Below are 16076 nucleotides of genomic sequence, written 5' to 3' on the forward strand. Positions count from 1 at the left end.
TTCACACCTTCTTTTCTCACTTCACCTGTGCATGTGTGAGTGCGGATTTTTCTGGCGACAGACTGTCTGGCCTGACTTAGTCGCCGCTGTAGCTGGCAGCGACTTTCTGCCGCTCTGCCATCGACTTTTTTTTTTTGTATTTTTCCTTTATAAGGTAACTGGCGGCTGGGCTAATATAATCGCGGTCACATTTATAGTATTTAAAAAGTTTAATGCGAAGTTTGACTTTATAAATGTCTAAGGTCAATAATATTAAAACAATACACTCGGACACTTATTCAAAATTTTTACAAATATCCTTTCTTGAAGGGTAAAGTCTGTATATATATACAATATAATAATAAATATTCAAAAAAATATAAACTATTGCTTAGATACATTAATCCGGTGTTTGTAAGTCTAATAATATATTTAATCTTAAAATATATTTTATTAAATTGAAATCGAAATTCACATAATTGATCAAATATTTGGTAAGATTTGACAATCCAAATAATATATGCACTTCACCTTTGCTGTATCTATGGTCCCTTTTAGTACATATTTAGGTACACTCCCGTATATCACTGTTAGAGTGTGTGTGCGAATGTGTACACTTCGGTCCGTTCCGTTTATCTTGTCTGTGACACGAACGTATTGTTGTTGCTGTGCCGAGCAGTGTTTTTTATTGTTCCTCCGTGCTGACATGGAGTCCCGATTCCACTATATGTACATACATACATAAGACTTTTTATACATACATATATCTGTAAGATTTTGTGAGAGAGTGAATTGTAAGTATCCCAGATCGACGCTACATGCAATCAACCAAACACACTGAGAATCTTTCAAAGAGAACCTTTTTTATAGTGTTATTCTATGAGGACTTGAACTTTTTGTTTTTGAAGAGTTACTTTCCTTTTAACCTTCGACATCAAAAAAGTTTTAGGGGCAATTGACAAGATTTTACGCTTACAAATGTATCCTTCGGCTAAATTTATGGGGGCAGACATACATACATACATACAGCATATTTATTAAAAAAAATTTGTTTCCAAAACTTCCCATAAATAATCTTATAATGCATCTCAAACTTGAGATCGAATGTGCTCGTCTATAAAATGCAAACAAAAAAGAATAAACAAAATCCAAAATTATCGCTCTGGAGCATTTTAAAATGCCTCTATGGCTGACCGTAAAGTTTATTTTCCTGCTCTCTGGAAAAAACACTATATTCACACATCAAGACGCATATGTATAACTTGGTACCCCCAAGCTATTCAGCCGTTTCCCGGAGTTTCTGAACTTATGTACATTTCTCAATGATACGGGTTGTGTTTTTGTATCCGATTTCAAATATTGATTTTTAAAGGCAGTTTACTAACGCGCTTTATAATAATTTGTTAAAATTCACAAATATGCACACATATTTATGTATGTACAGAAGGTTTGAAGAAATTCAGATCAAATTCTCAGGCAGATGCAAAGATGCATAATTCGAGTTGGTTCGCAAAAATGCAATGATCTGACAATGTTTTTACCCTTACGGAGGGTATTTGACAGCGTGAAATGCAGTGAAGGAGCCACTTCTGGACCCTATGAAGTATTTAAATGCTTTATCAGTATCCTTTTCTCCCATTATAAATACAATCCGCCTGTAATTTTTCTTATCAAACTAATCCAATTTTTGAGCAACAGGTGCGCGAGTCTAAAAATTTTAGCGGGATCGGGCGAATATATGTATATGATAGCTACTATATAACTGAACAATTGAAAAATTTGTGAGCACATGCATATTGTTTTTCTAATATCGGAAAAACACTCTATCATTGCGACGATAGAATGACTTTTGGGCGACAAAACCCAAATTATAATTTTTTCCATATCCGGTAGCTAGTTGCTGTCTAGGTTATCGGAAATAGGACATTCATAAACTAACAGCATATCTAGTACTATGTTTGGTGATTCTGCTGGAGTCCATCGCAGGCTAAAAATTGAATGCGCCCATGGAGGCCTCATTAGTCACGCACCCTCAGTTCGTCTACTATCTTTCTAACTATCGGCTTATCTATGAATTTATATGGATATCTCTATATCTACGTTTTTGGGCAGAGTACGCGCAAGGCATAAGCAATCAAACACCGGCGCATAGTAGCCACCTTTCCATAAATCGATCAAACTTATAGGCCCGTCATTGCATACCCAATAAACCAGCGTGTTGATGGAGACAACGGATCAGAAATACAAATTATGCGAATGAATTGTTTAGGGAAAATAAATCAAACATCGTTGCTTACGCAGGTGTTAAGCGATATGTGTCTTCTCCTTATAAGAGGAAACCCATTTCGGATCGACCGGGAAAAGGGAAGAGATTAGAGATAAGCTGACTGGGAGGTATCAACAAAATTCATAATTTATTTGGGTTTCGAAATATGTAGTCGAATGGTTGAAAAATGAAGGACAGGACTTCTTTTGGTTACCTCCAATGGTTATATAACTTATACGTTTGTATAATCGTTGTACGATTGTAATTTTGTTCAATAGTGTCTACACCGAAAGTTGAAGTTTCTTGGGTGTATCGTAAACTATTATTTAAAAAAAAATTGTATAGCTCATGTAAAAAACAACAAATATTTGATTAATTAAAAAACTAATTAGTTGTGTTAATTGTGCAATGCGAACCGAATGAAGATTGAGCAGGTAGATCTTCTTTACGACTCTTTCTTGTGCACAACAAATATATAGATTACGCTATTATTTTCCCCCTAATAAAACAGCCTGTGCTATGTCCAAGGGTCGAGGTTTGCGGTCTGACAGCGGGAAATGGACGAGAGGACAAGAAAAGTGGCCTGAACTGCCGTGACCTCAGTCGGAACTGAAGTGAAGCTGGAGGTAGTGAAACGTATACAGATTGTGCACTAAGTTGCTTAATCCGTCGGGAAATCCAAAACACAGAAAATACAATCCGCTCCTCCGATTTGGTAAGCCAAAGTTGAAGGCAGAAGAGGCACAGTGCAGCCCACGTCGCATCATAGGAGAGGACACTGTAGCACACATGTGTTTTTGGTTTGTCCTGGAAAGCCCCATTTTAAAGCCTGGCCCTTAGGCAACACATGTTGGGAAAGGTCTCGACCGGCACAGGTTCGCATATTCCTTGGAAGGATGAGGCTAGTGGGAGATTCCCAATTTCCCTTTTCTTGGGAAGGTCTTGTGTAACATGGCCAGGCCAAAAAAAGTCCCAGATAGCCAACAAGTGGGCTTTAGTTGGCTAACTCTTCGTTTGGAATGCATAATGGCAAATTCTTATTAGTTTTCTGTTTTCTACTAGTTTTTTTTAATAACTAGATTTTGTGTTAGCGCATTTTATACAATTGTATAATGCCCATAAATGAATAAGGATTAAACTGTCCAAATTGCTCATTTATTTGATTTGCAAGTAATCACAACTTTAAATCCCACACCAAGGGGGTATCCTTTGAATACTCTTGTATAGTTATATAGTATGAAAAGCATACTTTAATAAGCTAAGCTTTTGAGTAATATGCCCGAGAAACCTCCCACAACCACACGAGCTGCTGATATTAACAAAATATAATGCTGATCAATGGGGAAAGCAATCAAAAAGGGGACGCAGCAAAAAATATAGTGAGTTGCAAGAGAAAGTGAAAAATCTTCTTGTCGAATAAATATAGCCATATCTGTCTTCATTTACCACACATATGTATGAAAATATTTAGCTAAAGTATTGTTGGGGTATCCTTTGTTGGGGTATCCTTTGAATACTCTTGTATAGTTATATAGTATGAAAAGCATACTTTAATAAGCTAAGCTTTTGAGTAATATGCCCGAGAAACCTCCCACAACCACACGAGCTGCTGATATTAACAAAATATAATGCTGATCAATGGGGAAAGCAATCAAAAAGGGGACGCAGCAAAAAATATAGTGAGTTGCAAGAGAAAGTGAAAAATCTTCTTGTCGAATAAATATAGCCATATCTGTCTTCATTTACCACACATATGTATGAAAATATTTAGCTAAAGTATTGTTGACTGGACAGATCCACGATTATATACGATTATAGGTACATAAAACGCTCTTCAAAATACTTTTTGGGATTTGGGATTTGGGAAGGTAATGTAAGCTTAATGTAAGCTGGTTAATTTATGCAAGCACGCATAAGTTTGTGCATTAAAGTGTGAAAAAAGCTTCTGCTAACAACTTTTAACTTCGCTACCGATCGATTTCAATCGAAACTAAATAGACGTATGCATGTACTATTGTTAATACCTGTACTAATGTATGTGTGCATGAATTTGTCGTCGTGGTCAGCGGAATAGGCATTGCTTAGTTGGGGGCAGTAAATGGGGCCTACGTGGTTTGCCGGTGATGCAACTCTGGACAAAGAACATGACTGATCAGTTTTGCCAAAGTTAAGGTCGCAACCACGTACGCACAGTAAAAAATTATACATATTAATTACATACGCTAATTTATGTAGGTATGTACATATGTATATGGTAATAGGATTTTTTTTTGCAAAAAAAAAACAATTTTTATAATTATGAATAAACAAATTTTATTTAATCATTTTTACTGATTAATTCACTATGAAAAAAAAACGTAATCAGATACATGAATTCTGTCTTTTTTAATCAGTTGTTTTTCATCTAATATGTCATGATTTGAGTCTTGATTTAATTTCAATTATTGCCAATTTTGTATTATATTATATACTTCTCATATTTATTAAATATAATTACATTATTATGTACATATTAGTATTATTTATTATATTTTTTCCGTAAATATTTCTACCGCAGTTCGGTGTATAGCCTAGATTGATCCTTAAATATGTATAAAAGATTAGAAAATAGTTGTTTTTTAATTTTATAATTAAGTTACTGCAACAGAAAATAAAAAATTAAATACACTTTAATATAGTTTTTATTATGAAAACAAAAGCCTACGTGCTTAAATGTGGGGGCCAAGGAGCGGGGGGTGAAAAGTGGGGCGCCGAGGCGTCAAGGGGGTGTGGGCAGCGATCTGCAGGCGTCGACGGCGGCGTAGGAACGACGACAGTATGTCTGGCGGCGTAGTATGAACTGGCGACATTCTGTCTGGTGGCGATCGCATGCGTCGTTGCCGCTTTTCATTTTCAGCCAGCTCGACAATCTCTCTGCTCCCTCTGTCAACAAGTAATCCGACGTTCTCTCTCAAGCCCCATCCGCTCTTTTTTTGTCGTTTTCTCTCCCTGGCAGCGCCAGCGAGTGTTCCACGCGTTTATTCACACACACACACCTACACGCAGCTCTCCATCTCGCTCAGTTTTCGAACGTGTGAATACAAAAATAAATTCAATACATAACATTAGCTGGAGGTACACCTTGCCGATTGCCACCGACCTGCCGCTGTTGCTGCTGGCGCCGTTGGGGCGCCGTTTTTTGAGCAGGGAGATGAGAGATAGAGAGAGATTAACTGGCATTCTACTGGCAAATGAGGAAAGCAGTGGATCCCAAAAGTACTCTTGCTCAGTTCCCGCTTGGCCTAAGAGAGCTTTGCTTTTCCAGGGTTACAGATCCAACCGTCAAAATCAAAACTGGCGCTAGCGCTAGGGCTGGCAACGTTAAATTAGGTAAACTCTCGTTGGTCTTACGACCCCTTAGCATTCAGCTGCTGCCGTTTTGTCTGCTAAATTTCCAATAGAAAATCGACAACGGCGCACAAAGGCTGCAAGTGGAGGCGTTGGCGGTGCCGGCATACAATGTGTAGCACTGAAAATAAAAAAGGGTTGCAAGGCGGGAGACTAGGAGGGAGAGATCTTAGCAACAGAAACGGGAGCGGGAGCGGGAGTGGGAGCGGGAGACGGCGAGCTCGACTGACGAGTTATGTGGCTGCGGTGTAAAAAACAAAACCTGTTTGTTTAAACAACAATTTTATACCAAAAATACAAATGCCGCACAGATACACACACACAGAACCAGAAGCAGCACCAAACGAAGAGGGACAACGGTAGAGTGGGGGCCGGGGATGGCGAGCACGAGTGTGAGATGGAACTCGTAATCGCACACACACACGTACATGCAAGTGTGGCGCTTTATGCTGCGCTGCTTGGGGCGCAGCCGAGGAAGAAGATAGACGGTGGAAAGGTAGAGGAGGAGCCGCCTGCCAGTTTGTCTGCCAGAGTACGGCGCACAGTCTTCGTCGCTTTATCTCGCTCTCTCGTTCCATCTCTCTCCAAAGCAACGTGCGCCCACTTCCCAGTCCCCCGTTTCCTGCAGCAGGTCCCTCTCGCCCCCGCCTCGACGCCTTCTATTCCACTTTAAGATTTATTGTTTATAAGTTTATTGCTATCGGTTGATTCGGGTATTTTTATGCTTATTTCATCATTTTCCATGACAAGTACGTTTTTAGTGACGATTAGATAATTGTAAAGAATCATTTTAGGAGCAAGTAATTAGCTACTTCATCTACCCGCTCTAACTTTAATTTTAGTTTATTATTTACCCCATATTTATCTGCAGCTACACTGCGCTACGCGGTTGCGCCGGTGATGTGCTTGTGTACGCCAGTGTTGGCGTTGGAGGCCCCAACAAAACGTCGAGGCACAGGCCTCAGGCCCCAAGCAGCGCCTTCTGCTACTTCTTTGCTTCGCCCAGTCTTCTCCTGCCCCTTCTACCAGTCTCTGCGTTCTGCATTCTTCTTTCCTCTCTCATATTATTTGTTGCATTTTGACGTATACATAGGTATTTTATGTGAGTAAATATGTACATGCTTATGTACATACATATATAGTTATGCTCTTCATTCATTTTGCTTTATGTGCGACTGCAAAACATAATTTGCTCACATCGACGAGGAAAGAACTATTTGCCAGTAGAAATTAAATGAAAAAAAATAACTAATTTTAAATTGTATTTTTAGTACAAAAAGTTGCCTCTTCAGCACTCCGACGGCGACGTTCTGATAACCAAAACCCCGCAAGGGGCCTCGCAAGGGAGAAAGCGCAGAAGAAAGAAAAGGCCCATCAGAGAACACCTGAAGCTCAATGCCTAAGCTTTAGAGCCGAGCCAGAGCAAGAGGTAAAGAGATTGTGAAACAAGAGGGTGACGAGGACAGCAGGCAGCGGCAGGGCATTAAAAGTCAGGCCAAGCAAGGCGAGTAGGCAACAACAGAAGGATCCAAGAAATTTCAATTCTCGGAAAAGTTAATAAAAGTTTTGCCCTTGCGCAATGCGTTTCTCGTGTGTACACTGCGAAAAATTAAAAATCTGCTAATTTTGCGTTGACCCGAAGTTGGTATACCCTTTCAGACATGTAAATGTGTTTTACGAAAATCGAATCAAACGTAAAGCTTTGCTCTTGGGCAATAGACGTTCAGAAACTGTTAAACATACATGATTTCGTCAACATCGCCACCTTGATCAGGACTATATTAGGGTAAAGGGTTTCGGAGGCCTCCTTCAACAGGCAAATAATAATACTGCCTCCGCGGGTATACGGCGCTTTTTTTTGTGTAGCCCCACCCACCGCCCTCTTAGATCTTGCAATGCATTGGTTCACACATACATGTACATATGTACAAAGTACAAACATAATACATATGTATATAAGCATGTGCATATTTATGTGGTGCGATTTTTACTCTTTCAGAGGGTATGGCAGGTTAGTCTAAACATGAGTAGCGCACTTAGGGCTACCAGCTTCGTGGAGGCTTGCGACTCCTTTCGTGTTCTTTGGGAGAGAAACTGTTTCAATCTTTATTGAGAGACTGACCCCCTTAGAAGGTATATTGTACATGAACACAATTTTAGGTTTTTATAAGAAAAGCTGGCGGACCTCTGGTAAGTGAACATACTTCGAGTTTAAATATATATTAAGGGTATATACATGCGGTCCTACCCAAAGCTAGACTCCCTTTCTTGTTCTCCTTTGTATATGGTCAGCAAGCCTTTTTATGCGTCGTCCAATCGACAAGACGGCCCAATGTCTGGCAGATAGGGGCATCAGGGGCTGCCAACAGAGTGAACAAGAAGGGACTACACGAAAGAAAAGGGGAAGTAGGATGGGGATCAGACGACAACAACATTACTTTACCATGACGTTAGCTTTTCGGTTCGTAGCTTTGGCAGGCCGCTTTCTTTTCCGAGAAGAGCTATCCATTAGGCGCCTGAGTTCGCTTCGTTTCATAGTTACCTGGAACCGACGACTTGGAAGCATCGAGAATCGAAAGGAGACGAATTAGAAGTGGGGGCAAAGGATCGTGCAGTGACGATCCTTAAGTCGTTAAGATTGCCGAAGGCAGAACTTAAAGTGGATATTTTACCGATTTTGTCTACGCCATAGTCAGATATGTATTTACATATACCCTTGCAGAGGATACACTAATTTTGGTCAATAGTGGGCAACGCAGTGAAGGGGATATAGCAAAGCCCCTAAGATATATACATATATTCTTGATGAGGATCACCTCCTGAGTATTTGCCTCCGGCACCTTGGTATTTTTGAAGAATTTTGGGGCTGGATGTTGAAACATTTTCGCTTAGAAAATTAATTTAATAGTGAAATTCTCATAAGAATCTTTAAACAACTATATACGATCCGGTGTTTCCGAAATAAGCCTTTCTTGTTTTAAGTAAAACCATAGTTTCCAAGTAACAGAAGGAGGTTATGTTTGGATAGTGGAGGCAGGCCTTCGGACTATATGTATTTTGTTTTTACGTAGGTCTTTACTAATTATTATATGTTATTTATCAAGTAATATCCAGGCATATCCCCTAGGGTCTACACTGATATTGTAAACAGGTTTTCTAAATCGAATTTGATTTTGTTTCCGTCCAAAACGTGATCAGGCCACGTGGATGGGTCTGTTCCGTCCCCTTAACCGAACATAGAAAATACAGATACAGATACGGGGTAGTCATTAGCGTATTGAGGCTGATAATACTGATAACGGGCTCACAAGGTGCGACGAGAAGACGTCGTTTTGCCTTTAAAAAAGTATCGAAATCGTATCGAAAGTGTCGCCCACCGATTTCGTTTGGATGACACTACAGTCCACTTTATACATATTTGTTTTGGAGGTGAATGTTGTTTGCAGAAACGGCAGTTGCTTGCTGACAAATACTACTTGGCACTTGGATTGCCTTTGTTTGATCTTATCGCCTGATAAGGATTGTTTTAGATTTAGTCATGGACTTAGTCATATCTGTAAACAGTGTGGACTATACAGGCACGAAATAAGCTTTTATCCCTAATTTGTGTTGTCAATTATATCAGAGAATTACCCAGTTATGACGTTACTGTTATTCTAATCTTTATAATATTTAAAAATAATAAAATTTAATGAAAAACTAATTCTGTGTTCAATTTATTTTTAAATGCAGCCTTTTTGCTTTATTTAAGATTTTTGAGAATCTATCCTGAAGTCGAAACCGCACTCAATATCCACTCTTCCAGGGACTGTATACTGTATGCTCGCTTTCCTGTTCCTGGCTCTTCCCTATGCATGTGTGCGCCTGTGTGGGATTATTCAAACGCAGACAGCACGGCGGCAGCAAGGCAACCCCCTGCTCCACTCGTACGATCGAACAGATCATACATACCTACATATGTGCACACACGTATACATATATAGTACATAAGTGCCCAGCACGTCGTTCTTCTCCACCTCGTTTTCTGTGCCGCGCCCTTTCCCTGTCCCTTCATACTTTTTAATCAATTCATGCGACTGAAAACCAACCCATGGGTTTCTTCGATTTTTTACGTTACCTTTTTATATTCAATTTTTATCTTTTTGCCTTAGTCTTTTCCGGCTCTTTTTTTTTGTTTTTTTTTTTTTGATAAATCGATTTAGAAGCCGACAGGGTTAAAAAAAACATTGGAATTCGTTTGATTTTATGTGTGGATATGTACATATATACATACATACATATATGTTTTGCTTTGAACTTTTTTCAGTTGATTTTACGTGTGATAGTGTGTGTTTTTGTCGGCATATTTTTGGGTTGTTTGTGGCCGCTTTACTTGGAAATGCAATTCAAAAACGTATTCCTCTTGCCTGTGGGCTTCAAGAGTTTTTTCGGCAGTCGCTTTGCAGTCTATCTCTCTTTCAGTCTTTCCCTTTCGTTCTGGCTGGGGCTGGATCTTTCCAGACAGCCCGTCGTCGCTGGCTGTTTCTTTTGGTTGAAAAGGGTTAAGGTGGCGGCCAATTGGACGGGGACGTGGGAATCCAAGATCTATCATCGGCTAGATGACTCAAATACTTCTTGCTCTCCATCTCGGCCCATCCCTCTCTCGACCCAGCCCCCACATCGTAGGCGCGAATTGATGCTCGAAACACCGAATGCACACTATTTGCTTTTTAATTTATGAATTTGCATACACACGCAGGCCAAAGCCCACTGTCACAGATATAAAGCGAAAACGAAAGATCCGTTTCGTGCATATGTGTTTCATTCATGAATTCCAACGCTGGAGAAGAAGAAGCAGAGATAAGAAGCGGCAGCAGCAGCAGCAGCTGAGAATTTTCGTTGTCATTTTCCACAAGTGTGGAGTGCTGCTGTGCGCACTCACATCTGGTTTTGTTGCCCTTTTTGTCTTTTAGATTTTGGCTTAGACAGAACGGCGGCAACGTCGACAGAAATAAGCTAGCTATCTGTATCTGTATGTATAGCTATCTATAGGATGCAACAGCAATAACACAGAATAAAAACCGATAACTGCGCACATACGGACAGTTGGAAGTGTGTGTTTGATGGTGTGTGTGCGTAAAAAATGCAGCGTAGCGCTCGCTGCCTTACACATTCAACAGTTGATTCGAGGTAGTGAGAAAGAGAGAACTTGGCGAGGGAACAAGTGTGAAAGAGCGCTCGTTCAACAAGTTCGGCCAACGATCTGTTGCGTCCTCTCTGAGAGAGGGATAGGGAGATAATGTGAGAGAAGAACGGCGCTCGAAGTGGGGACAGGGGTTTTGGGGTTCGGGTTGCAGTGGGGCAGCGAGTGCCAGTGCCAGTGCCAGAATGTCTGGCAGCCACGACTCTGGCGCACTCACACACGTATGAAAACTGGCAGAGCCAGCAAAATTGTAGCGCAAAACAACACCAAGCAATGGCCACCACAGCCGCAAACGTCGTCGCAGCACAGTGGGCATTAACTAACAAAATGTTGTACTCTTATGTTTAAGTATAATATTTTCATAAGGGGGTGTATTTCGCAAGCCTTTTGTTTGTGTAGAGTAAGGAGTACCTTCAAGATTAAATCTGACAAACTCTTAATTTTTTGAGTTATTTCATTCACTTTCCGAAATCCTTGATGAATTTTACTTCTTTCGATACTATAATTTGGCTTTAAATCTAATTGAAATTAACCGATTGCTACCTGGCCGTAGTCGGTGGGTCCCACTGTGCGCCCTGTTTGTCAGTTATTCATTCGACGGATGGCTGTGGCAGCAGAATATCAGAAGCATTGGGAGGAGGGGGCCCGGGAAGGTGTTAGCGACGGACGGGTTCCGTCCCCGGCTGTCCATTCGGTCCCACCGTGCACGGCGCACAAAAGCGCCACAGCGAAAAAAAAATAATACAAGAACGGGTATGAGCAGCTCCGCTCCCACTTGCACTGACTCGTTGTGCCCGCCGTGTACGCCTTTCTCGCTCGCACTCGCTAGCAGACACCTAGTCTGCGAGTGAGCACGAGCGGCGTCGGCGTCGGTGTCGGCAGCGACTGAGGCAGCGCCAGCGACTGAGAGCCAGTCTAGAACGTATCTTTGAAGTAGAACGCCGAGGGCAGAACAATTGTGTTTTGGATTTCTTGCCGTGCGGATCGCAGCGCAACGTGTGTGTGTGTGTAACAGTGCTGCCAGTGTTGATACAAAAAAACACTGAACGGAAAAGTTTAAAGAAATATGGATAGCTCCGCTGGTTTGAACTTCAAGCGGCCACAGCCACAGTCACAGTCACAAGAAGGGAATAACAACTCGTCAGGCGGCAGCCCCAAGATGGGCAGTCGTCGGATTTTCACGCCGCACTTCAAGCTGCAAGTGCTGGAGTCCTACCGGAACGACAACGACTGCAAGGGCAATCAGCGGGCCACCGCCCGAAAGTACAACATCCACCGTCGCCAGATCCAGAAATGGCTACAGTGCGAGCCAAATCTAAGGTCCTCGGTGGCCAACAACCAAGCACAGCAGCAGCAACATTCCGCCCAGCAGCAGCCACCTGCAGCTCCCCAGCGTCTGGCGGCAGCAACGGCAGCAGTGGCGGCAACACAGTCTCCAGTATCACCCACGCCCGGACAGGTTGTAAAGTTCCACCACCAATTGACCCATCCCCTGGTTCACCACCACCAGTTGCACCATCATCACCATCATGCTGCAGCGGCGGCGGCAGCGGCAGCGGCGGCAGCTGCAGCAGCAGCCGCTCATCACGCCCACCATCTACTGGCAGCCCATCATCCCCTGGCGGCCTCCCACCCGCACCTGCACGTTCCGGTAGCAGTGCATCCGCACTCGCACCTCCAACAGCAGCAGCAACACGAGCAGGAGCAACTGCAGCTAGAGCATCTGCAGCAGGAGCAGCAGAAGCTGAACGGCAGCAGCAACGCCACATCCAACGGATCCCTTTCAGCGGTCAAAATCGCCGCTGCTGTGGCAGCCGCCATGGCCACTAGTAGCAGCTCCAGCAGCCACCAACCAACGACCAGCAGCAACTCGGTTACCACCATTAATGGGAGCGAAACCAGTGCCAACGCTTTGCCATATAGCAGCCAAAACGAAGTGCCAATTCAAGTGCCAATTTTAAGTACGTCCCCGGTGCTGCATTATTCATACGATGCGGCCTCTGTCGCTTCGAGCTACCCCCAACGCACGGAGAATCGCCTGGAGGCGGTAGCCACCCCGGCGCCCATGGATCTATCTCTGGGAAGCTCGGCACGTCGACAGATGCAACAGCTGGAGCGGGACCAGGATCCCACTGGAGTAGACTTAACCTTTAGGAAGCGTAAGGTCCACTCTCAACCCTTCCAGCCGGATAAGATCAGCAAGTTGGAGGCAATCAAGGCCGAGCCCGAGACTGAGAGCGAGGATGTAGAGGTGGACGTTGATGTTGAGGCGGAAACCGAAACTGAGCCAGTGCCGGAGCAGGAGCACAAGCTGCCCTCAAAGCAGGTGAAGTTGTTCAAGCCATACCTTCTGGACGAAAACGAGGCGGGGGAAAACGAGGACGACGCTGATTTGAAGGCGGAGGAGGACAGGAATGCCGACGAGGATGCCGATGCGGATGACGATGAAGTGGACTCAAAGGAGCACTCTGCCGAGGCCAAAAAACGCCGCCTAAAGAAAAACAAAGCCTCCAAGGTGGGCGAGCAGAGGGAACCCATAATTTGGAGCAACCATCCCTATCCTGGTGCCTGCATCTCGCCATTAACTGCCGCTTCTGCCTCTCCGATCTTTCACTGCCCAACTTCCCTGGTTGTACATGGAGGTGGTATCTCCTCGGCGGCTTCTTCGCCATTGTCCACGATCTCCGCCGGATCGGGCAGCATCCCCTGCCCCCACCTTCAGATGCAGACATTTCCCGTGGTCGGGGGGAGTCCTCAGTTTCAGGAAAAGGCCTCCGCCACAACGCCCCTCAGACCCTTCTCGCCGCCAGGATTTTGCTGCCCCAAGGGATCCCCAGTGTCCGGATACGAGAGCAGCTCCTCCACCTACAGCGACACCAGCAGCAACTGTGGCAGTGGCAACTACAGCCTTAATCTCCAGCTGCGCGCCGCCATCTACAACGACAACCTAATGTACATTCAGCACCAGCACCAGGCGCAGCAGCAACACCAGCAGGCGCAGCAGCAGCAGCATCAACAGGCTCATCTGCAGCGCTGGCTGGATCAGGATCAGGCAGTAGCAGCTTCCAGGACCCTGAGAACCTAAGCAGCCGGAAAAGCAACCACCGCTCTCGGAGAAAACTTTCTCACAGCAAATAAAGTGGAAAACAACAAACACAAGTTATGGCAGTCACTGGGCCTGGCCTTTTAGTTTTCTAATACATATGCCTATATATTTTTTTAAATCAACTACCAACTAATCCATAGATTTGTAAGCGATTGAAACCCATATCTTCCACGCATATCAACATACAGAAAACCTAAAAAAAACCCAATTGTATTTAGGTTATTATACTTAAGCAAGCACATTTTTTTTGTTACCAACTAAGAACAAATTATGTTTAAGTTCCCTTTTTTTTCAACATTTTTTTTTTTAAACCCAAAAAAAATCTTAGTATAAATAATTAGTGTACAGAGCGGAACATAATAACTTGTTTAAGAAATTCAACGATAAATCGTGAGGCGAGAAAAATGTGAAAACTGCAACTAAGAAACTGAGAAAATTGTTAATAGTAAAGCTTTAAAAAACACACACACCTTTACATATACACTTGTAGACTTTTTTTTGGAAATTTAAAATTGAAAATTTTTGTGATATGAAAAAAAAAACAAAATTTAAAAAAAAATTGTTGAAATTTTATGCTTAATAATTGAATATATATATTTACAAAGAAAGCGAGAGAGAGCAAGCAATTAGAATTAAATTTACGCCAAGTTAAATGTAAAAGTTTATATTAATTATATACAATATACATATACAACATATTTATATACAAAGCAAAGATCATTTTTTTTTCAAAGGGATAATCATATGAATGCCTCAGACTAGAAAGAATATACAAATATATATATTTATATACATCAGTATTTTTATATATAATATTTGGAAGTAAAAAATTAAGAATTTTGTCACTATAAACAAGAAACAGAAATCAACAAGCGAATTGATTAAATTAACAACTGAAAACTAAAATATTCTCTTGGAGTTGTATTTTTGGGCAGGGCTTAGGAACATTTTGGGCTTGTCGAACCGGGATACTTGAACATCTCAGAGATGAATGAAATTAACTTATTTAATTTGCATGTAACCACGCAAACTCTGGGGCACCCTTCAAGTCTCTTTGTGCGATTCAGCCCGGACAGTGGCACGCCCCCAAGAGAAGCACCAACCCAACTTGGTTCTGGTGCTGGTCAATTCGCTTAGCACATGTCGCCCCAGCGGGGTATGACTAAGCCGCAAATTCTATAATGATCGTATTTTTAAAACGTTTAAAAATAAAGTGCTCTCGTTTGGCAATGTGTGTGCCAATCACGAGTCCCAAGCGGAAAGCAGAAAGGCAAAGCAGCACTACCACCGACTTATGAGCACCACCGAGATCGGTCGGTTTCGTAAATCATAGAACGCTGATCGCAGATCGGATCTCGGATCATACTTATTGTTTTTCACTTTTTTCCCTTCTTTAGATCACAAAAAATACATAACAAAAAATAGCAAGTGCTGCCAAGAAATTTTTGTAACATTCGCAGCGGTCATATAGCGTATATACACAGAAAGAATATTTTGTGTGTTCGATTAATTTCTATTTATTTTCAAGATTTATTTATTAAGGGAATGTTTTATGTTAGTTATTTAACAACATAGAATCAGAGTAGTATAAGATTCCTATAAGGATCCTACTGGAAAATAAATGAAAGAGGGCTAAACGGGATAAATCATCTTCGACCAAGTTGAAAAGGAATAAAAGGATTAACTATATATGTATGTATGTATCTGTGCATTGTCACCCATATGTATGTAGGTTATAGAAATATTTTAATCCAACTCAAAAAAGGCGAGGCAAAAGGTAAGGTGAAAAGAATAATGAAATGAGGGAGCGAAAACTGTGTGTCAGAGGAACACATACAGGTGGAAATACAAAAAACTGTGGGAGGCGATTGTCGATGATTGCAAAATTTAGATTTATTTTCGCGATGCCGTGTAAGCTTTTATTTTTCTTTCGGTTTTCCTAATTTATTTATGGGGTTTTTTCAGCCACGTGACAAATTTCCGACGTAGGATTCTTTGTGCAACAGAAAAAGGCAGATAGCCAAAGACTACAAAGTAAATTCAGCTAGGAAAGAATTTGCTTGCAGATGTTAAAACCAACCCAACCAAAAATGGACCAGCGATGTAAACATCACGAAATCTTTGGAAAATCAAGCTACAGCAGGGGAAGTATCCGA

General features: G+C 42.0%; 1 protein-coding gene and 1 long non-coding RNA gene across 2 annotated transcripts; one reads left to right on the forward strand and one right to left on the reverse strand.

The window, feature by feature from the left end:
- Nucleotides 1–4637: 4637 nt before the first annotated feature.
- Nucleotides 4638–6766, reverse strand: LOC116655184. Its single transcript, XR_004310342.2, has 2 exons — nt 4950–6766; nt 4638–4883 (listed from the first exon to the last, which is right to left on the reverse strand). It is a non-coding gene; the product is annotated as an uncharacterized LOC116655184 (long non-coding RNA).
- Nucleotides 6767–11703: 4937 nt separating this feature from the next.
- LOC6503826 (serine/threonine-protein kinase Tao) lies at nt 11704–14826 on the forward strand. Its single transcript, XM_001963637.4, has one exon. It carries the CDS (start codon nt 11881–11883, stop codon nt 13897–13899), a length of 2019 nt encoding a protein of 672 aa, XP_001963673.2. The 5' UTR covers nt 11704–11880; the 3' UTR covers nt 13900–14826.
- The last annotated feature ends 1250 nt before the right edge of the window (nt 14827–16076 follow it).

The sequence above is a fragment of the Drosophila ananassae genome, chromosome XL, assembly GCF_017639315.1.
Source record: "Drosophila ananassae strain 14024-0371.13 chromosome XL, ASM1763931v2, whole genome shotgun sequence".
Classification (NCBI taxonomy): domain Eukaryota; kingdom Metazoa; phylum Arthropoda; class Insecta; order Diptera; family Drosophilidae; genus Drosophila; species Drosophila ananassae.

Bases quoted from the DNA above. Each gene is read 5' to 3' on its own strand.
- LOC6503826 (XM_001963637.4), top strand. From the start codon at position 11,881: ATGGATAGCTCCGCTGGTTTGAACTTCAAGCGGCCACAGCCACAGTCA.